The sequence below is a fragment of the Dinoponera quadriceps genome, unplaced genomic scaffold (assembly GCF_001313825.1).
Source record: "Dinoponera quadriceps isolate SergipeBrazil2010 unplaced genomic scaffold, ASM131382v1 scaffold1270, whole genome shotgun sequence".
In the NCBI taxonomy this organism is placed as follows: domain Eukaryota; kingdom Metazoa; phylum Arthropoda; class Insecta; order Hymenoptera; family Formicidae; genus Dinoponera; species Dinoponera quadriceps.
In genome coordinates, this window is record NW_014555716.1 from 16,812 (window position 1) to 40,599 (window position 23,788).

General features: G+C 35.1%; 2 protein-coding genes across 4 annotated transcripts; both read left to right on the plus strand.

Annotated features, from left to right (window-relative positions):
• Nucleotides 1–9,679: 9,679 nt before the first annotated feature.
• Nucleotides 9,680–16,784, plus strand: LOC106745205 (serine protease gd-like). Of its 3 annotated transcripts, none has more exons than XM_014620570.1 (5): nucleotides 9,680–9,781; nucleotides 11,521–11,586; nucleotides 13,838–14,044; nucleotides 14,575–14,936; nucleotides 15,515–16,784. In XM_014620570.1, the coding sequence occupies exons 1-5, from the start codon at nucleotides 9,742–9,744 to the stop codon at nucleotides 15,770–15,772; spliced, it is 933 nt and encodes a 310-aa protein (XP_014476056.1). In that variant the 5' UTR covers nucleotides 9,680–9,741; the 3' UTR covers nucleotides 15,773–16,784. The 3 variants fall into 3 exon arrangements, with proteins under 3 accessions (XP_014476056.1, XP_014476057.1, XP_014476058.1); XM_014620571.1 differs by having other exon boundaries at nucleotides 15,519–15,737; XM_014620572.1 differs by lacking the exon at nucleotides 13,838–14,044.
• Nucleotides 16,785–18,599: 1,815 nt separating this feature from the next.
• LOC106745259 lies at nucleotides 18,600–22,917 on the plus strand. The gene is made up of 4 exons (XM_014620712.1): nucleotides 18,600–20,469; nucleotides 21,192–21,413; nucleotides 21,582–21,747; nucleotides 21,901–22,917. The coding sequence occupies exons 2-4, from the start codon at nucleotides 21,201–21,203 to the stop codon at nucleotides 22,245–22,247; spliced, it is 726 nt and encodes a 241-aa protein (XP_014476198.1). The 5' UTR covers nucleotides 18,600–20,469; nucleotides 21,192–21,200; the 3' UTR covers nucleotides 22,248–22,917.
• The last annotated feature ends 871 nt before the right edge of the window (nucleotides 22,918–23,788 follow it).

The following is a 23,788-nucleotide window of genomic DNA, read 5'->3' on the forward strand; positions in this document are numbered from 1 at the left end:
TCTCTCTCTCTCTCTCTCTCCCTGAATTTCGAATTTACTAATAAATAAACTTTCATCAAGTCGACGTTTCCCACAACGTTAATATTTTTCGAGCATGAGGCTCTGCAGCGGCGTAAACAAGAGTTTCTCCGAGTTAATCCGAAATTACAATCAATGCACGACAAAAGAAACTGCTGCATGAACACAAAAAGGAATTAGGACAAAACACCGGGAGTCAAAAATGCGATTCATGCGAAATGAAAATCCACTTACTCGAGACAAAACTCTCTCTCTCTCTCGAACATGAATTTACGATTAACTGTTCACGGCTACAAATTCGACATCGTACGAAGACTCTAAATCGTAGGGAGATTCCAAATCCACACGAAGAACAGAAATTACCAAAAACATCATGCTGGATGATTCGGACTATGAATCTTAGGACAAAAATCACTATCGCGAATCTAGTACCCGACTGTGCAAGAATCCTTAACGAGCTGAAGAGCTGAAGAAAAACTTTATCTAATCGACAACGATCATTGATTTTTTCCCATTTAGCAAAGAAGAGCTCTACGACGATCGATCAAGAATCAAGAAAGACGACGTCAAGCGACGACAGGTCGTTTCTCTCCGAAATCCGTTGGAAAGACCTATTCAGACCTTCAGAAGATATCGCAGACAAGACACGCGATGAAATCATCGGGCACTAAATCAACGAGCGAAACAACGCACAGCCGAGTCGCCGAATCACGGACAATAGACGTCGTGGGACCATCATCAAAAAGTAATATATTTTGTTTTAATTTGCATGATTCTTCTAAATTTAAGTTCTTTTAGAGATAAATCGATCGACCTTATCTATAATATTAACTTTATCTATTTTTAATATTATAACTCAGAAAGAAAAGAAAAGAAAAAAAAACGCGAATAATTTATAGCGTCACAAAAAGATAAAGTCGATTATTACGATTCTCTATTTTTGGTCTATTTAACATACGACCGTTACTAAACTAAATGTAGTCAACGATCTTTGATGCGATTCTTAGATTGTATCTTAGGTTTAATATTCTTTTTATTTATTTAATTCATTTTTTTTCGTTAGTTTTATTTCTTTCGATTTTATTGGTCTGCGTGAGATTGTCGTCTCAGTATTTAAATATAAAGCATTCTGTTTGCGTATACCGCAAAATTTATATATGTGAATTATATATCCATAGTCTATTCACACGCTTTTATCGTATCATCATTGTTATCACAACGTTTGTATATGCACATTGAGATTCTATAATTCTTACAATTTAAAAACATTTCAAATAGAAAACATTGTACTTTGTTAAGAACGTAACTGTATTAGAAATCGTAAAGATTTACTTGATGACATTGATTATTCACTGATTTGATGCTATGATTTACTATCATAGTATCCTCTCACATTTCATTTTATATTTAGTCATTACAACAATTTGAAACGTTTATAAGTGCAAATTTTTGTTCGCTTTCCAAATATTATTATACATATTATACATATTTATACACATTACGTCTTTATATGCATATTAATCTACTACTAATTTTCGTTCATTGTGTTAAAGGAATATCATTTGCATATCAATAATTTCACGGCTGACCAAATATTTATTTTGTTTTTACATTTATTTCCTTTGTGTTTTTCCATATTTCTTTAAATTTTTCAGTTCCATTTTTTACCAAAAAAGAATAGAATGTAAAAATAAAAAAAAAGGAGAAGCAAAAATGTTGATGTGAAATATGACACGTCTTACGAAAATATATGCCTTGAAAATAATATTATATACTTTTTTAATCTGAAATCGTGACATTTGAGATATGTTGATGTGACACAAAGTACAAATCCCTGTTTGTCAATTGTTCGCAACTATATGGAGATGCTGGAAGGATTAGAAGGAGTTTGTCTTGCAAAATTGTGTGTACGGTAAAAATGATTACATATTAAAAATATAATTGCGTCATTTTGCGAGACCAGTCGTTCCTTCCGGGATCTGCGTATTTTGTTTCATCGGCTATCATTAAAATTATCTTATTTCTATGTGGCTAGTGTTAATAAAGTCACAGAGAAATAACATGTATATAGACTGAAAGAAAAACGTCTGGAAAATTCGTTTCATCGATGACAGACGTAGAACGTGGTTTATATTACGTATGTACATACACGACGTCGTAAATATCCATATTTGGGACCGCGACGTACTTATTAAAGGCATTCGAAGATAATCCACTTATTAGTTTGAGAAATTTTCTGCGCTTTTATTTAGCAATTAAGTACGTATGCGTCGAACTATCAGAAATGACATTTGACCTGATGACAGGATAAACATGTTTTTAAAATATATGTGCATATGAAACCCGCAAAAAATAAGCAGCATGTACGATGTTGTTTTGCTCACTTGCTTACAATCTCTTGCAATTGCGTAAATGATGAATTACAACGATTGCTCGAGGCGATGATTAGTAGAAACACAGAAACAAGTAATATAACTCGAAATTGCGTAGCAAATTGTCTCTACGCAATCGCGTAAAATGGAAGACAACATAGGAGAAGGAAGATAAATACCACATATTTCTAGTTTCGAAAAAGGAGAAATAAAAACGGCCGTATTGCAAAGTGCCTAAACCTTTATAATATATATATATATATATACATCGAAGGAAGCCATTTTATGGAAAACCAGGTGATGAGAAATGTACTTGTCACGAGTAAATCTCAAGAGTAACAAAATCGGTGGGTAGATCCCGGTAAACCGACGACGGGACGTAATCTCCATGGTAAGAAAATTTTGCTTCTTCGCATCTTTGTTGGGATATGCTCACAAGTATGCTTAGCAATGAGCTACTCTGAAGTCAGAAACTGTGTGTGATTTCCGCGGATATCGTATTGCAATGCTATATTCAATCTGATGAATAATGAATTGGAGAAGGAGGAATGATGAAAGGCTGGTGAAATGATTTCCATGGGGCAATGCCATACTTCAGATCGCTCGATCGAGCAAGGATGTATGTAACTGGCACTTGACTAGGATATTTTCATCCTATGGTAAATGTAACACGCCTTGGAAAAGTCGAACTTTCGAGCAGTTGGGAATATCCGAAAATGATTTGATGACGCTCGCATCTATACCTTCGCCAACAGAATTTGTAAGGTGCCAGAGTCAGCTCAATGTCAGAGAACACAATAACACGGCGATTATTGCGACGATTGGATTGATTTCTTTTTTTTTAATAAATGTTTTAATTTTTTTTTAATAAATGTCGAGTTTGGAGCAGAAAAGTGGATTATTTTCGAGTATTCCTAATATGTCTGTGACTCGATGAACAGTAATTTGCGCTAGCATTTATGACGTCGTGTAAATAGTACAGTTAATATTATAATTATATATCACAGACATACTTTACATCTAAGTATTTTTTTCATTTCTGTGCTGATATATTCGGCTAAATTGCATTCGGTAAAAAGAAGACGAATATTTCAGCGAATGAATGAACGTACTTATTAATAAGAATAAATTACAAACATTGCGTAAGATTTATCATGAAGATTAACAGTTGTAAATCTTATCTTTTCCAATTAATAGAAAGCTCTTTTCTAATCTACACAAAATATTACGATTGTTCGTGCTTTTTTTTTTTTTTATATGCGATAGATTATCCGTTAATATATCTATTGTCAAACTCGACATTTTTGGTATAAAAGTTATGAAATTATCTGATTATTATTCATTTGTAGTTCGTATCTTTATTCTATAAGTATACGCGTCACATGAAAACATCAAGGGAGTAAATATAATAACGTGCGGGATATAATAACCAAATTAGCGTAAGTAGATAGGTAGAGTCACATATTGATTTTCGTAAGCACTTAATCTTATAGTAAGCGAAACAACGTATACGATGTAAGGCAACATAAGCGACATTAATTATTTATTTCGCAGAATTATCCACTTTGAAGTGTCATGATTAAAAAATCTAGGGTAGAGGAATATCTAGCTTCGTAGGAAGAAAATCATTCATGTTAATTACCCGAATGGCTGACTTTCATTGTTTCATTCCACCGGAAGTGCGTAACATGGATGATTTGTACTTTGCCTGTAGTAACGATTAAAATATTAAGTTTTAAGCTGTCTTAAATACAACAAAATCCGAACGTAAGTGTTCCACACACATCTCGAAAAAAGAGGCACTTTACATACTCCGCGAAACTTTAATTAACTTTACCGGGAATATAATATAAACGTATTATGCTGCTTTTGAATGCTTCTCAAATGTTACTTATCTGTTCGGAATGTTATTGTTTCCGTTGTTCATGTTTGTGTCGAATTTTACGCCACTGACCAGCCACTTTGATGGACGCGTCGCGACATTATTCCATTTTTCACGTTGAATTTCTGTTTGGCATGTTACCCAATCTGCATTTCTGTTGCTGTTACGCTATCGAACGTTATGTAGAGGTGATTGTTACATTTCGTTTTCTTTAATATCTGTTTAAATCTGTTACGTTATCATATCGCATGTTTACCGAAACCTATTTCGGATGTTCCAATTCGATTGAAAGTTATGTTTAAAACTATTGTTAAATCCTTTGTTGATTGTACTGTTAATACTTTGTGCGTGTTATATCAATCACCAATAAAACTGTTGTCAAATATCTTGTATTCGAAAACCTATTTCACTTATATACAGAAAAAAACATTCAATATTCCATGTGTTACAATAAATTTTTGACAATTTTCTCTCTCTCTCTTTCTCTCTGATCTTGTTATAAAATCTGTCATGACATTACGTTACATTTGTTGAATTTCATTTTGATCACTTTACACGAGAATATTTCATGTTGGAAGCCATATCCGGGAGTTTCAATAGTTTTATCGGAGAAAACCGTTGAGAATAGATTACTGTATATATTTCCAATACATATATAAATTAAACAGATCTACAGAAAATGATCTCTTCCGTCGTATTTCATATATTATTTAAGTTTTGAGTTTGGCCTTCTTCTTCAAGAGCGTAAATATTTTCTGAAATCGAATTCAAATTTGCGTATTACTTTGAATTTATGTACATTGCACATATTCTGATTGTACAGAGTGTATCGCTTTAATGAATTGGCCCAATTATGACGGTTGTTCCTAATTAAAAATAAAAGTTTTAATCCAAAGTTGTTTAGTTTCAAGACACTTTTGACTTGGGATCGTTCAAGATTCAAGGTCAGAATAAGGCATAATCTTATGTGTCTCCCTTGGAACTAAACAACTTATTTGAAAATATTCTTTCTAAAATGAGAAATAACTTAAATAATTAGGCTAATATATTGCCCACATTACATCTTGCAGCTATCATTACTGTTAAAAAACATGCAAGCTGAAATGTGTATTCTGTATTTAATGTTGAACACCTTCGACAGTCGAATTATTAGTTTGTCTGCCTTAGACATATTATTGCAATCGTTACTTACACGTTATTAATATCATTTTACTTACCTCCAATCCTATGTTTGTTCACTCCTTATTATTATTTTCCCTATTACTATTTATTATTAATATATTTTATTACAATGTATAGTGCATTTTCAGATTGTTTTATCATTGTTGATAATGTGACGGCAGAGCAGTTAATCAAATCAATTCCAATTGGGCAATTAATAATGTTTATTTCTTTTCTGGCATTTATTCGTGTGACTTTCCATATTGTAAATATACAGTCCCTTTAGCCACGGTAGAAAATATGTTCCAAAAATAGCTGTATGCTTGGATTTCGAGTCAGAGTGTCTCGTACATGTAAAATATATAGTTGATCAAACTTATCTCAAAAAGTGAAATATGAGTGAGAGATACGAGTGTATGTGGGTGGGTGTATGTGTGTGTATGTGTGTGTGTGAGTGCGCGTAATCTGTGACAGAAAATAAAATTTATAACTTTACATATCTGAGCACGAAGATATTAAAGGAGCAAAAATTTAAATATTCCAATCATTAAGAAATTCTATATTTGATTAGTTAACTAATTTTCTTACTACAAATTATGTAATAAAATTATGAATTAAAAAGTAAAAATACTTATTATTGGTTATACTTTATTATTATTTGTTTGCAACATTTAGTCAAGAAACATTTTGTTCCACAGAGAGAACGCAATCACTCGAATCACTTGAAATAAATCACTCTGCATAAAAGTTTATAACATACATTTCATTGTCAGAAACACTTGGCCAGCCGAATTATTACGACGCTTGTATGTAATCGTTATTGTTACTTGGTTTTGTTACATCCTTGAATGTTATTATGCAAAATTATGTTGTTGTTACCGTTGTTATATCTCCGAAAAACCCGTGTGGAAGAGTTGCCTGTTATCGATGTCCGTGTTTCCAGTTCTTATTCAAGAAACTTTATCGTAGAAGCTGTTTTGTTACTGTTTAATTGGCACCAAAAGCAAGCATATATACATACGCCCTTTATCACTGAGTTAAATATGTTGCGATTAGCGAAATACAAATCAGACGATCAATGAAAACGGTAAATGCTTAGTGTGATTTGCGCTAGAGAAATATATGATGCATTCAATAAACTTATAGTATCATTCCGACAGATTATTATATCGTAGATTACACTTCATTTTAATTTACAAACTACTTAATTTTTATTCGTTGGTTTGCGAAATTGATCGCATTTTGGTTTCACCGCAGTGCCTTAGTTACTAGATCTTAATGTACGTATACGTTAATATACTTTAAAATATTATTATTACCATAAAATAGCGGAATAAAAGTAATTTAGTAGCTAAGAATATGTATTATGGAAAAGTACACTAAGTATGTTGTGTTGTCATGACATATGTACAGAAAAAGAGAAAATGTATAAGCATTTTTTATGAATAAACTCTGTTTATAATGTATAAAATGTGTATGTTATTATTTACGTTATTATTTATTTCTTTACACTATTATTTGCCCACACCTTTCGCAAAAACATGCCGTTCGGAATCAGCGTTAAATTGAAGGTCCCATATACGAGGGTTGCTACTTATATTTCTGGCCTAATAATGAAAAAACAAATATTTATGATCGAAATTGGTTTTATTGTTTTTCAAAATATTCTCCATGATGATCAATACACTTTTGCATGCGTTTGAACCAATTTTCGAAGCACTTTTTCCACTCCAATTGAGGTAACTGCAAAACATGCGTTTTGAATGCATCAACCGCTTCTTCGGATGTCGAAAATCGTTGACCACGTAATTTATTTTTGATGTGCGGGAAGAAAAAAAAGTCATTGGGTGCCAAATCAGGGCTATACGGCGGATGACCCATCAATTCGATGTTTTGGCCGGTCAAAAATTCCTTTGTTTGACCCGATGTGTGAGAGCTCGCATTGTCATAATGAAGAATGATTCGCCTCTTCTTCTGTTTTTCTTGAATTTCTCCGATGACTTCTGGCAAACAAATGGTCGTGTACCATTCAGAATTGACCGTCCTACGGTGCTCTAACGCCACTGTCGCCACGTAACCGATAATGCCGAAAAAACAGGCAACTATTTGCTTCGATGTGCTTCTTCCGCGAACAACTTTTGTTGGATTTGACTCGTCTTGGAAGACCCATACAGTCGATTGCTGTTTTGTTTCGAGCTCATATGCATAGATCCATAATTCGTCACCTGTGTAGATGTTATACAAAGCCTTTGATGCACCTTGAACGTATTTTTTCAACATTTCCTTGCACCAATCAACACGAGTTTTCTTTTGAGCGTTTGTCAGATTATGCGGGATCCAACGCGAACAAATTTTTTTTACGGACAAATGTTCATGCAATATCTTATTGATGCTTGTCATACTAATGCCCAAAGATGCCTCAATCTCACGGTATGTCATGACGATCTTGCTTTATCAGTTCACGCACAGCATCGATATTTTCTGGCACAACCGATTTTGGACGACCTTCACGGAATTCGTCCTGGAGTGAACGTCGGCCACGATTGAATTCGTTATACCAGTTTTTTACAGTGCTGTAGGATGGTGCTTTCTCGCTGTATAAAGAATTAAGTTCATCGATGCACTCTTGTCTTGATAATCCATGTCGAAAGTTATGAAAAATAATCGCACGAAAATGTTCACAAGTTAATTCCATTTTTTGCCCGACATGAATTTTTCAATTCACTGTAAACAACACAAACCGCGCTACAATGTGTTCTTATGTTCTTATGTTCAACAATGTCAAGTTTCCAATGACAACGTCAGATGGCGCCTGGCAACACTTATTGCTACCAAGGCCAGAAATATAAATAGCTATCTACGTACCTGTGTAAAAAAAATAAATAATTATATTAAAAAAATATAATTACCTTTTTTAATTCACACACACACACACACACACACACAAAAGTAATACGTGTGTATTTAAAGTTATTATTATCATAAAAATAAACTCTCTGTCTCTTATTAGGTTATCTTCTGTTAATATACTAACGTATTATATGTGTGTAGTTTGCAGACAGTTTTGTATTTTTCACGATTTTCGCGAAGCAGTTACAATCTCAGACACAGCATCCATAACAAATTAGGAAGCTCCAGTAATATCAATATGGGAGAGCGACACTCCCGTTCAATGTTAGAATTTCGACGTTTAGTTCTTGTCGGTAAGTGTGGATAACACAATAACAATTGATCAATAGTAGGTAATTTAAATGTCTGGAAATCGGAAAGTTTCTGGGGATCGGTAAGTTACCAGGGTCGGTAAGTTTCCAAAGATTGGTCAGTTACCATGGTCGATAGCAGGCCGGAGGCAGAGTGAGGTTAAAGGATAACAATTTTTGGATATATTCAAATAAGCATGCAAGATATTTGTACTCTAGTTCGGTAAAACAAAAAATTGCATCATTAACGTTTCATGTAAGATTTTACATCGCGAGAAAAACGTATTCGAAAATTAATGTCATATTTAGGAAATAAGGTTAACCGGCGTAGTAAACAAGGACAATCTGTTATATTCGACACGATAATCTTGTGAAAGCGTGAGAACAATTTTGTATTTTAATCGAAGCAAATATATGACGCATTTATTTAAACGATAATACACTTGGCCATGTCAAAATGCTGCACGATGCCGCTTTACATCTAATGTTAGGAAACAATACAAACATTAATCGCTTTTCCTCAACTGCTAGCGCGTTGAACTTCACGTATTTTTAGGTTATGGTAAAGATTGTTTTCCAGGAAGAGACGAAAGTGCGTTCGGTGAGCGCGCCATCAGGGTTGCGTTCCAGAATTCCACTCTAATGGTTTTCGCAGGTCAGTGTGATGCGCGACATGATATCCAATAAGTGTATTGCTTTTCCAGAAGAGCTGCACGCTCATTGGATATCGCGTGTCGCATATCGCATACTGGCTGCGAGAGTCGCAGTGAACAATAAAATGGAATAGTTGCGTCTAGAAAACGTGACAGTCGGACAACAGTTGAAAAATTCGCCGATAGAATTGATCTAAATTTAAGGATCTAACAGTAAGGACCAATAATTACTTACCGCTCGCTGATAGGTTGTGTTTTCTGAACGCAGCCAATGACAGAGCGCGTGAGTGTCCAAGTGAACGAAAGCCAGATGTCTCTCTTTCAGCTAGCGCGATATTCAAAAAAGAGTGTAAAGCTCTTTTAAAAAGCAGTACATGGTAATGAATACCGAGAATCGCGTGTCGTGCGTCGTGTCGTGCATCGCGCTAGCTGTGTGAGCTATTAGACTTAAGAATATGCAGCAGCTGATTGCTTGGGTTGCTTGTACGACAATAGGTTTGTACATTTCATCTAAATTGTTATATAATTAAATGCTATTAAGTCCGGTTACACATCAATATTACTTTGTCTTGAAGCGGAACTTAAAGCTTTAAAATAGTATGGTGCCTGAAATAAGTCAGAGCCAAAACAAATGCGGCATATAAAGTTTTTTCATTTGCGCTTATCTAAGATTTCACTTAAAGCCAAAATAAGGTTGCTCGCAACTGGAAACCTTAAATGAATGAGTGATCATGAGTGTTTGCGACAGGCAATCTGATCTCTGATCTGACCGAGCAGCGATGCTCAATTGATTCGTTTCGAAAAATCCCCTAAACTAAATCCCCTAATCAGAAGATTCAAAATTGACTTAATTGGATTAGACGAAATATTCTAATATTCAAGTTGTTTTCGAAAAAAAATATCATTTTAATCGACTTAAAAATATATTAATATGACAAAGACAGCTACCGTGAATCAGATTAGTTAAGGGTACTTTTTGAAACGAATCAATTGCATATCATTGCTCGAATTAGAGAACCAATTTCTTGTCATAAACACACGATGTGCCTTCAAAACGCAAAATAATATTCTGTCAAATGAATCCGCTTCCAACCATCGTCATCTTGCTCGTATAAATCTACCATCGTAATACTATCATCATAGTACAGACAGCCGTAATAATCAACGACTGAATGTTCTTACGGCTAAGTTCGTCTTCTATTATTTCGTACAGAAAATATTATTTTATTTTTATTGCTTATTATAATTACATGCCGAAAAAAGTGTAGAAACGATGCTTTTAGCACGAAAGTGTGTAAGACGAATTCAGCCATAAGCCGCTGATTATTGCGGCTGCCTGTACAATAATAGGTTGCATTTCTCGCTTAAATTGACATATATACAGAGTGTCTCCAACTAATCTCGATTCCCGAATAATTCCCAAATAAGTCGTGTATTATTTTGCAAAATTCGCAATAATTAGTGAATAATTAATTATTTTGTCTGAACTAATGAACGTACGGGAAAGGGTAGACCGGACATTGCATAAAATAGCTTCCCAGACAGCACAATGTCCAAAATGGGACATGAGACGTCTTTTAGACGCTTAAAAACATTTGAAGACGTCTTATATTATGACATCTTAAACACGACTTCAAGACGTTTAAAAGACGTCTCATGTCCCAATTTTGGACATTTGTGCTGTCTGCGTTATTTCTGAAGATTTTCTAGCAACGATGACTTATCTGCTTTATCCATTTTACTTGCACACTACGAGAGCTGAAATTCTCAGGGAGAAATGATTCGTCGAAGTGACGTCAGATCGAAGTAATTTTTATCGTTTTTGACCTTGACTTGATATACATTTATTGCTGGGATGATTGCATTCATCCCGGATATATATATATATATATATATATATATATATATATCCCGAATGGACGTCGACTTAACGTCAATGTGATGAATCATTTCTCGCTAGGAAATATTTTATGTATATATTCTTTAAACTTCTTTTTGTTAATGTCTTTTTAATAAACAATGAGCACCGGTTGAAACTGTTTAAAAGTTACGACAATGTCATTGACAACATATGTCAAGGTTGAAATGAAAAAAGCTAGGTCCATTCAAGAAAATAATTATCCTGAATTGTTCTATAGCCAAATATATTGCAAAGGTCATCGCGACAAGTATTGTATCATTCCAGAGAAATAAACGTATAATTTAATTAATCGAACTTTTATTTGTTTTTTCAGCGTTGGGTTTGATCACTTTCTCCATCCTGCACAATATATATTCGTCGCCGCAGAATAACTCTTCTGGTAATCAATCGTCGCAGAATACGGAAATTTATCTTGCAAGAATCAATAAACGTCCCAGTAATTGAACGTGTCCCAATGATTGAAACATTAATAATATATATGTGTTCATAAATGCTCAATAAATGCAACAAAATCTCGAAGTAACTAAACATTTCTTTTCATTTATTATATCGCTCTGTATATTAAGAAACATCTTAATAAAGAAGAACATGTCACATTTTAATCATTGGGACACCTATGTTCGATCATTGGAACGTTTATCTTATACAGTGTTTTTCAGAGGTTTTATTTTAAACTTCGCTCAATTTTTAATCTATTAGAGATAGAACTGTCATTCCTTAACAGGTGACAAGTAAAAAGTATACGATCGACGAAAGTGGAATTTTCGTATTCTCACAATTTCCGTACGTTGCTGAGAAGTATAACGTTCCATTTCCGTTAACCGTATACTTTTCACTTGTCAGCTATTAAAAATTGACCCTTCTATCCTTAATAAGTAAAATGTGGCGCGAAATTTAAAATAAAACCTTTTAATGAACAATCCTGTATCAGAAATGCAGACGACGGAACCGTTCGTTATGATACCGGCGACTCAACTAAATCATCGTCCTACTGAATCAAAAATGAAACCTACTAAAGTAAGAACATAAAACCAGTTCTCTAAAATCCTCTCAATAGAGAGCGGGGTGCGGGAAAGGTACTGCGGGCGCGGGGGCTGACGCGGGAGAGGGGAAACTTTATGGTCGGGAACAGCAATCCTATTGACCAGTTAACGAGCTCTCTGTATACGAATCGACTTTTTATTGAAAGGATCGATTTGCGCCAGAAATGAAAAAATTATCGATTAAAGTATAATCGATTTTTGTCAGAAAAAAATTGATTTCCAGAAAGTTCGAGCATCAATAAAAATATAACTATCACACTGCAAATGAATTATACCGTTTAGATCAAACCACTATTCTAAACATGTACTCTGACAACGAAAATTTATCATATTCAATTGATCAGCTGATCAATAAAAAAACACGTTGATTGGCTGGAACTAACTCCTCTCCTCCTCCCAGGGATAAAAGAGCATATAAGGGCAACCAATATCCAAGAGCGCTCAGTATCAGAGCTCTAAGACCTGATGATGCAAACTGCAGTGTTTGCGAAATGTTGGCAGAACGTTGATTTAAGACGCGGCATACCTTCGGAAGCAACACAAGTGAATTGTACCAATGGCCGCGAAAGCCTCAAGACTATTATAAGAAAATAACTTCAAAACATATATCATAGAAGTATTTTTAATTTAGTAATTGCCTTATATTGTAACAAATGTTAAAATCAAATTATGAAAATACAAGGAGAGGCTATACTAGAGAGAGATTGTATAGAAAAGATGTTACTGAACAATATAATTTTAATGAGGAGGAGAGAATTAATCGTAAAAATTAGATATTAAAGAAAACTATAGTAGTTTAGTTTATAAATTAGTAAATAGTTAATAAAACATATTATTAATAATGATCTGATCACATATATAAATGTAAAATATGCATATTCCGTTCAAATCTATACTTTTACATTTTGATACCTTATATAATTTACAATTATATACATATTATATATACAGTGTATGCGGTATGTTTCGTACATTCGCTCATGTGCAGATAGAAAGAGTTAAACTCATAGAAAAGGTAGACACCATTATATGCAAAATTCGTAATAGTTAACGAGGAATTAATTATTCTGTCTGAGCTAATGAGCACACGAGAAGCGGTAGGTAGGAGCGTATAGAAAGAAAGATGTTTCACACGATATCAGAGTCATAATCGATATTGTTGTTTGCAATTGTATAAGGGTTTCCGTTCAGTTTTATCTGCTTGCCAAATTCCAAGCGTTATTTCAAATCAGTTGTCGAAGAAAGGTTGCGTACACGTTACTCACGTCGATCCGCGGCCCGCACCCGCAGCGCCCGTCCCGCCGCATCCGCCGAGGTAAGACGCGGGCGAGTACATTTTATATCCACGGATGATACTGTTCTTGCAAAGTGCCTCTTCTGATGTTCGATCGCAAATCACGAAAGCTTATTCAGTGTTCAATACACCAGAAATGCAGACGATGTAACCGTTCACCAAAACGATGATTCAATTGAGTCATCATTCTACTAAATCGAAGAAGAAACTCACTACGCCATGTCCGGCAACAACTGACTGTGTCGGCGTCTCCTACGAGACTACAAAATTAATTGATATTTACTTAAATTCAGATACTTCTCAACATCAATCCCAACCCAGTGAAAAATATAACGAATGTGGTCGCAACATTAATGTAACAGATATTAATATATATCGCAACAATGCGACGGAAATATTACCAGGACAATGGTCGTGGCTGGTGGCATTCTATTTCGTGCAATACGACTTTCATTTTAAATGTTTCGGCTCCCTGGTGACGAACAGACATGTTTTAACAGGTTTGTTGAAAAAACCAAAAAGAAGATGTGCCTTAACATGCTTAACACCTTATTAAAAAAACACCTTCTTCTTCTTTCATATTCATTTATTTTGTTTTAAAAAACACCGCCACAACTGAAACGCCTCTAAGACCCATATTAAGAATCGGATCTCGTATCAAAGACCGTCTTGAATTATCCTCAGATGCTGTACGACCCATTTTATTGGTTCCGAAATATCTGAAGATGAACTTGAAACGATTTTGAATATAAGCCCCAACTATTAACACAGGCCTGAAACATTAATACTATATGATTAATATTATATGTATTCATAAACTCTGTTTGTCGAATCTTTTAGATACAATTGTTCCCATCAGATATTTTTAAACTTATAAATTTCTTTTAGTAAATGATACGGCATTAAATTACATGTAATATATATTTATGTATGCATATTAACATTATTTATCCTACATCCCTCTTACTCCTCCCGCCTGTCCCTACAGTATTGTACATGGAAAAAAATATGTATTCACTTTTTTTTATAGTGGCGCATTGTTTTAAAAACTCTGAGCAACGAAGTCAGAATATACCTGCTAGCGCAATGTTAGCGTGTTTGGGTCAACACGATGGGAAAGATATGGGATCGACATGTCGAGAGCTCGAGAGCTATAAGGTTCATCCCGACTATAAGCACCAGCTGAGTGGTGACTCTGACCTGGCTATTGTGGTTCTACGGACTTTTGTCGAATACAGTCCTACGATCAGACCAATTTGTTTATGGAACGGTTCGTCTGATCTCCAGGATGTGGTCAATAAGTCGGCACTTTTAGTGAGATTTGACCGAGAGGACGATATCAAAATTAATCTGTCAATGGTACAAATTGCAGAAATACCAATAGTCAGCCAGGTAAGAATATCTTTGTCAAAAGTGTTTCTTTCTCCATTGTGGTCTCTTCGTTTCTAACGATGACGCATAACTATTGATTTCAAATTGTCAGTGATTGACTTTCGATCGTAATGTTATACTTATTACCTGCTGCAACACTTTGCTGTGTATTCATAAAGGATAGATTTGTTAGAACCATTATACACTTTCGATTGGAGTGATGCATGCAGGTATATCTCTTTAATCGATAAACACTGTTAAGATTCATAATTAACAAGTCAGATTTCGGGACCCGAATTCCTTTCAAATTTTATATCTCTCTAATTGCTCTTAAGCATCAAATAACAGAGAACGCGAATACCTAGTTAATTAGAGTCGAATGAGACTACATTTTATTTAGAAGAGAATGATAATGTTTAACAGTGCAAATGCATGTGCCAAAATTACATTGGTTCTATTGTAATCTTTGCACTTTTTGACGCAATAAAGTCGATTCTACGTCAATTGCATACATGGATGTTCCCATAGGGATCCTACAAATTTCCATGAAATAATTTGTAATAAATTTTGTAAACGCCTGCAACATTATTATTGCGCAGGAAGAATGTGAACAAAGCGATCGCCGCTTTGCCAATTTTACTTCAAATCGTACTTTTTGCGCTGGTTCGAAAGGCAAAGGTTTATGTGACATCGATAGCGGAAGCAATTTGGTGCTGCACAATTTAATCACGGGTCGTTATGAAATACGCGGTATGGCTGCACGAATATTATACAATGGAAATAATTGCAATAATGAACAATACATAGTGTTTATTGACTTGGCCAAATACATGTCTTGGATTCTCACCTTTATATAACTTTTGTATCATATTTTGTACATGTATGTTTCTTAACAAATTCATATATAAAACACTTGAAGATACTAGAAATATTATATTCTTGAAAACCTGTGCTTCCCGACTTATACGAATCATGATCGCGCAATGTACGGACGCATATAGTGGCATCCTCAATAATTAAGTGCGCCGGCACGTCATGTATGCGATCAATTTTATGTTTTACCGTGCTATTTTATACCATATAGGAGATGATATTCAGTGTTGTCGCAGTACACAGCGCACGCTGATGCTATCATTTTGAAATGTAAAATGCTGGCATGGTGTTCGAACAATTTATTAAGCACAATGTGCCGACGTGTACTTGTCAGATGTATCTCGATGACGCAATAACAGCATGCTGTTGCATGCTCGCGTACATTTTGCGATTGACACTTGGTTATTAGGACGGAACGTATTGCAAATCTTGTTTAGTTTCTAATATCAATCTGCTGTCAAGTTTTGTCAGCAAGTGCTGTAGACAGAACACGAGATTAATGCGAACACAGATGGCTATGGATCTGCCATAGTATTCTGATCGAATGTGCCGCCAATCTGCCGGCATATCACTAAAATTTTGAATACTGAGTATAATTATCTGTTACATCCTAGAAGAGGATGTACGCAACAGACAACACGTACTCGCGCGGCCCGAACATACTTGCAGGTCTGCGGATCAGCTTAACCCCTTGGCCTACACGATATCTGCCAATTGCGCGAGCTATAGTAAACAAGAAAATCGGTCGCGCGCCGTGCCATTCAACTGTTCAGCCGTGTACTCGAACTGGCGCAAAAAGTATACCTTTCATGACATATATATTTCAGTGCAACGAAAGGAATTGTGAAATAATAAACAATGTTTAGGTACAAATAGTAATTTTAAGACGTCTAGGGTGCAATCATAATCAATTGATCAGTTGACAAAAATAATTTATTATTTCAAAGTAGATAATGAATCAATAGCAATTTGTAAATGAATACTTAGTTAATTGAATGAAAATTAGTAGTCTTCAACTGTATGGTATCTTTCGAAACACTGAAGTACATGTAACGCAACACGACAGTTCTTACATTCCCGTGTAGTTTCACACCTTTTCTTATGTTTCGTATATACTTTGCAAGCTCTTGTTGGATTTTTCAATCAAAGGAAAAGTATTGGATGTGGAATAACTCAATTTGCTTGTTCGAATAATACGCGGCATTTTATGCACCAATTCCTCACCACGAGTCTGACTCGTGGCTTTTGTTTATGGCACAAATTCTTTACCACGAGTCAGACTCGTGGCTTCTGTTTATGGTACAAATTCTTTACCACGAGTCAGACTCGTGGTTTTCGCTTATGGCACAAATTTTTCACCACGAGTCAGACTCGTGGTTATAGGCCAAAGGGTTAAGAACCGGAAGGATCGGAAGAGCTCATTTATTCCGTTGCAGAACGTTTGGTGGTCCTTTATTTAGGCCAAGGAATTTAATCTCTTTACCTGGGACAGGACCGTAAGAAAATATTCAAGACGAGATTTCTGATTGAAGTAATTGAAAGGAAATGAACGAATAAATGAAACAAATTTAGTTAAAATTAAAACATTTTGAATAAGGTAGTTTATTATTTATGCTAATCATATAACTTACATAGTCTACCCTAAGTTGGAGTTTCTTTTTAAGTTACGCGATTCTAAAGTCTTTTGATCATTTCAACCTTGAGGCAAGACGGACACGTTCGGCGAAGCGTCGTCAAGAGAACCGAGAGTCTGCTTCAGACACATATCCTCCAATAAATACGGTAAGATAACGTTTATACAGTTTCCTGTCAGATTGATTGAACACTACTATTTCTCCAATTTTTCCGATTTTATCACGGATCAAATGTGCCGTTCATCAAATGTTTCTATCGCGAAAAGAAAAAAATATTTTATGTTGCGCGCGAAGTTCGCAAGTCGTAACATATCTTCGCACGGCAGCAGCAAGACCGTCGTTCATTAAACGTGTTGATTTGTGAAATCTTCCCCCCTTCCACCGTAATATCGTGCTTCACCCACATTTATTATTACCTTATCTCGTTTTTAGATCCAACACGTTCTTTCTAGACGAGCCAGACGATACGACCGGTCTCATGAATATATCGCGAGATACCCCACTACTGCCGTAGAACATATTTTCGATGAAATAAATGTGGGTGTGTCGACGGGTTTTAGCAGAGAACTGATTAGACGGTGCTTCGGCAAAATTTTGGTGAGTTCGTCGGATCGAATCTCCGAAAATCTGCACGCTTAACACCCGAGATAATCATTGCTGTGATAAGATCTAGTGAGTGTGAATTATCAGCGCGCCGTTACAATAGAGTAGTATATATAAGAGGAAGAGTGTAAAACTAATAAGTTATAGAAGAAACGAATAAAAATCATTTAGTTAGATTTCGTAAAATACAATATAAAAGGAGTGCCCGGCTCGCTGTTAGCGCAATTTAACTCAAAGTTATGTTTGGGGGGCTATATCGGTAGTACTAGCAACGTTATCATGACATTGCGGACGGTAATGTCCGACGTAATAAGTTCACGCTACAAATGCTTCTGTTTCCGAGATGATGTGTTTCCAATAAACGTTATATTATATAACAGTTACATTGTCGCAATATAACGGAAACAAGTAATATGGATATAACGTGGATGTTGCAAGCAATATATGTGTGAGTTGTAATTTTCTATTTTAAACAAAGTGGCAATTATATAACGTAAACGTAATATGTTACACAAATTATATTATATGATTATTATATCTATTACTATAACGTTATAAAAATATTATAAAACACATAGCGATTATTAAAACCTCTTTGATGTTGCAAATATATTACGTTTTTATAATAACAAGCCAATTTTGCTAATCATTTGGTAGTTCCATGATGGCACATTGGAAAAAGGTTCCGCTTGCGAGTTTTGTGCTTACACGAGCAACCTTTGTATATAATTTGCTGAGTATCTACGTACAAAATATTTTCTGGGTACGCAAATCATGTATATCTTAAAACATAAATCTCATCTTCGTAACAGAGTTTCACAATGGACAAGTTTTCTGTTGTGACGGCATTGCTGCTGATTTCTACAAATTTCTACAAATCATGAACATTTCTATTTTATCCGACAATCATCTTGATCGAAGTAAACATCAAGTAATCAATAATATTACATTAATAATTTTCCTTTTAATAACGTCATTATAATATAACGCATTTAGCACGTAACAGTTGTTAGTCCTGGTGAAAATAATTTTCTGTAATCTCACTTAACCTTTCGACCGTATTATAGATCAAATGATACTCTAACGTTTTCTCAGGAGTAGGAAGAATTCATATACCACGCACTTCTCTTCGCTGAATTTCCTCCATTTCCAAACACAATCCAGACGATTATGTTTGAAACGTAAAATATTGGCATGGTGTTTGTACAATTTATTATTTATTTAGATGTACCATTATGTACTTGTCAATGTCCGTGTACATATGCATCTGGATGCCACAGAAACAGTATGTTGTTGCACGCTTGGGTACATTTTGCGGTGATGATGTTAATATTTGGTTATTCGGATGGATCGTACAAGCAAATTTTGCTTAGTTTCTACCATCAATCTGCTGTCAAGTTTTGTCAGCAGGTACTGTCGACCAAACACGAGGCTGATGCGAATACAGAGGACTATGGATCTGCCACGGTATTCTGATCGAAAGTGTTGCCAATCTGCCGTCACTGCTATTAAAATTTGACATATTGAGCATATTATCTGTTACATCCTGGAAGATGATGTACGCAACAGACACTCGCACACTCGTGAGGCCCAAACGTACATGCAGATCTGCAGAACAGGTTAAGGACAGGAAGGACTCATTTACTTCGTTGCAGAACGTTTGGTCATCCTTTATTTAGGTCAAAGAACTCAATCTCTTTATCTGGAATAGGAGTGTTGAAAGGGGATTTCTAGTTGAAATAATTGAAAGAAAATGAATGAATAAATGTAATAAACTTAATTAAATTTAAGACGTTTTGAATAAGGCAGTATATTAATTATGCTAATCACATAATGTACTTATATAATCTACGCTCGAGTTTCATTTTGAGTTACGTAGTTCCAAAGTCTTTCGACCGTTTCAACCTGGTGGTTCAACGGACACGTTTGGTGAAGCGTCGTCGAGAGTCTGTTTCGGGCAGGTATATTTAAATATATATGATAAGATAATGTTTATAGTTTTCTGTTGGCTTCGATGGACTCTATTGTTTACCTAATTTTTTCGATTTTACCGAATTTCTTACGGATAAACGGCCAATTATGCTTCTATTGTGAAAAGAAAAAAAGAATTTTATGCTACAAGCGTTGTCTGCAAGACGGAACAATCTAAACAGGATAACAGCAAGAGCGGAGCCGGTTTGTGGCTCATTAATCAAGATGTTTTTGATTTCTAAAGCCTCCCCCCTCCCATCGCGATGTACAGCATCCGCATTTCTTATTAATTTATCTCGTCTTTCCATGTTCAACACGTTCTCCCTGGACGAGTCAGATGATACGACCGGTCCCATGCATATATCGCGATGTATCCCACTACTGCTGCAGAACATATTTTCAGTACAATAAATACAGGTGTGCCGACGGGTTTTAACAGAGAACGAATTTGACGGTGCCTCGGCAAAATTCCGGTGAGTTCATCGGATCGGATCTCCGAAAATCAGCACGCTAATACTCGAATTAATCCTTGCAGTGTTGAGATACAGTGAAAGTGAATTATCAGCACGCCGTTACAATAGAGTATTACAGATTAGAGGAAGAATATAGCAAAACTAATAATAACTTAAGAAAGAAAACGAATAAAAATCATTTAGTCAGATTTCGTAAGAAAGAAAATAAAGGGTCTGTCCGTGGTGGTCGTTGTCAACGTTACTTCGTGTTACTAATGCTGCCGCTCCGGTGGTGATGTGCTCTTAGCAAACACTAATATAAAACAGTTATATTGTAGCAATATAACGGAATGCAACAAGTAATATGGATATAACGTGGATGTTTCAGGCAACATATGTGTTAATTGTAATTTTCCACTTCATATAAAGTGGCGATTATATAACGTAAACGTAATATGTTACACAAATATGTTATATGACTGTTATATTTGTTGCTAAAATGTTATAAAAATAATATATAACACATATATATTATTAAAATCTTTGATTTTGCAAATATCTTATGTTTTTATAACACGTCGATTTTGTTAATCATTTGGTAGCTCTATGACGACGCATTGGAATAAGATTCCGCTTGCGTACACGAGTAATTTTATGTGATTTGTTGACTACGTGCGTGCAAAATATTTTCCGGAGACGTAAATCAGGTATATCTTGAAACGTAAATCTAATCTTTGTAACAGAGTTTCAAAATGGACAAGTTCTCTGTTCTGACGACATTGCTGCTGCAGCTGTTTCGTATGTTGGTGGAAGTGTCCGGGCAATCCCCGTGTCCTCAATACTTTACATATATAAATGATCCTTCGACAAACCAAGTAATCGGACAAATTATGATTCCGTCTCCGCCAAAAAATGTCGAGCTCCTCTTGAAAGTGGGTTTAAGCATCGCCGCTTCATTACCTTCGGTAAACATTTCGCGTATTCCTATTGTTAATAATATTTATTATTCTCAATAACATTCCGACAATAGCAAAAGTAAAGTAGCGGAGAAAATCTCACCGTACGGCTTTTAATATCAATTTTTTCGATTAAACTCGTTATTTTAAAACAGTTCAGATGTTACTGCGTTTCAGAAATATGTTGGTCGACTGGAATTGACTCAATCAGAAGAAGAGTCGATTAAGATAGTAGAACAAGGTGGACCCTTGATTTATCACGTTCATTTTCCTTTGAGTCAGCCGGTCCCGGTATTAACTAGCATAGGGCTCAATGGTCAAGTTTATTGCACAGGTCATCGTGGTGAGTACAGTGTCATTTGGGAAAAGTACAAGAGAGAAACATATATTTCCTACATGTTCCAAAAAGGTTGTTTTTCTGGGGAGAAATACATTTTCTTTACACTTCAGATAAACATGCAGTTTAATTAATGGAATTTTACATTTGTCTTTCCAGCGTTGGGATCGATCATTACCTCCATCGTACTACAGCACACCTTATATCCGCCACAGATGTTATCGATTCAGAACGCCTCTCCCAATGTTGAATTGAAAAACACGGAAACTCATCCAGGGGATATATTAGGAATACAGACGGTGAAACCGTTTGTCCCGATACCGACGACTCAATTGAGTAATAGTCCTATTGAATCGGAGCAGAAACTCACTACGCCACGTCCAATAACAACTACAAGAGTCGACTCTACTGAGAGTTCCAAATTTATTGATATTTCCATAAATTCTCATATTCCGAAATGTTTCTTTCCCCTATGTAATCTCTTTAGCTCGAACGATAGTACGTAATTATTGATTTCAAATTGTCAGCGATTGACTGTCGATCGTTAAATGTATACTTATTACGTGATACTGCGCTTTGCTATATATCGATAACGGGTAGATTTGTTATAATCATTATACACTTTAGATTGGAGTGATGCGTGCATGTATTTCTCTTAAATCGATAAACGCTTTCAATATTCATAATTAGCAAGTAAGACTTCGGAACCCGAATTCCTTTGAAATGTTATCTCTCTCTAATTGCTGTTAAATATAAAATCACAGAAAATGCGAATACCTAATTAGAGTTTAGTGAAAAATATGGTGCTACATTTTATTTAGAAGAGGATAATAATGTTTTACAGTGTATATATATATCAAGATTACATTACATATCAAATACATGTATCAAGAGTACATTAGTTCTAATGTACAAAGCAAATCTACTTTTCATGTCATACTAATCTCTGAATCTCAGTTCTTTAATAATATTCCTTCACTCCTCAATCTTTAAACGTCAAACGATTCCTTATAGTATGTTGTAAAAAATAATTATAGTAAAAATGGAATTCGAACTTCCCAAGCTTGCTAGGTTGAGCGCCATATCAATTTGGTCATCGAGATTTTGACGTTACTCAATTCAACACAAATGTTTATAAACTTATTTTAAAAATGAATAAACGCTTTTTTTCCTGAACTATCAAAAAAGATCTCATATGTAATAGCTCTTAATATATCAAACATTTTTATTATTATCAAATATTAAATATTTTTACAAATATCAATCATTTTTCATAATATTTTTATATTATAGTTATTTAATTTAATTCTTTATTTTGTATTTACTAATTGTAATTAAACAATTGCAATTTTATGCTCATATTTTTCGTTCTGCTCTAACTAATGGAATGTTTGCACGATGAAAAAAATATTCACTTGCAATCGAAATTGGATTCCACGTAAGGAAATATTAGGTTGGTGCGTATGAAATGTCGCATTCTCTTTACATGCGGACGTTTTCCTCCCTGTTTTCGTTATACTTTTGTATTTGGCATAACCTCATTCATACTCGTATTGTCCATTGCCAGAGACTCATTTCAACAAAATAGGTTTTCTCGAAGGTCTTCCCTTTTTTATTTCTTTTGAGTTTATTACCGATATGAATTCTGCCGACATTCGCGTCATTTTCTTATATGAGTACAAACTTGGTAATAGTGCTGCAAAAGCTGCACGCAACATAAACCAAGCGTTTGGGGAGAATACGGTTAACAATCGGAAAGTGCAGCGTTGGTTCGAAAAATTTCGGACTGGCGATTTTTCACTGCAAAATGAGCCGCGCGGAAGACCCAAAACGTCTGTGAATAATGATGACCTGAAGGCTCTAGTGGAAGCGGATCCAGCCGTATCCACGAGGGAACTTGCTATCAGGATGAAAGTTGACCATACAACGATATTGAGACACCAAATTGTACTCCCATCGCTTGTGAATCGGCATGGCCCGCTACTGCTCCATGACAACGCTCGGCCGCACACATCGCACAAAACAATTGCGAAACTGAACGAACTGG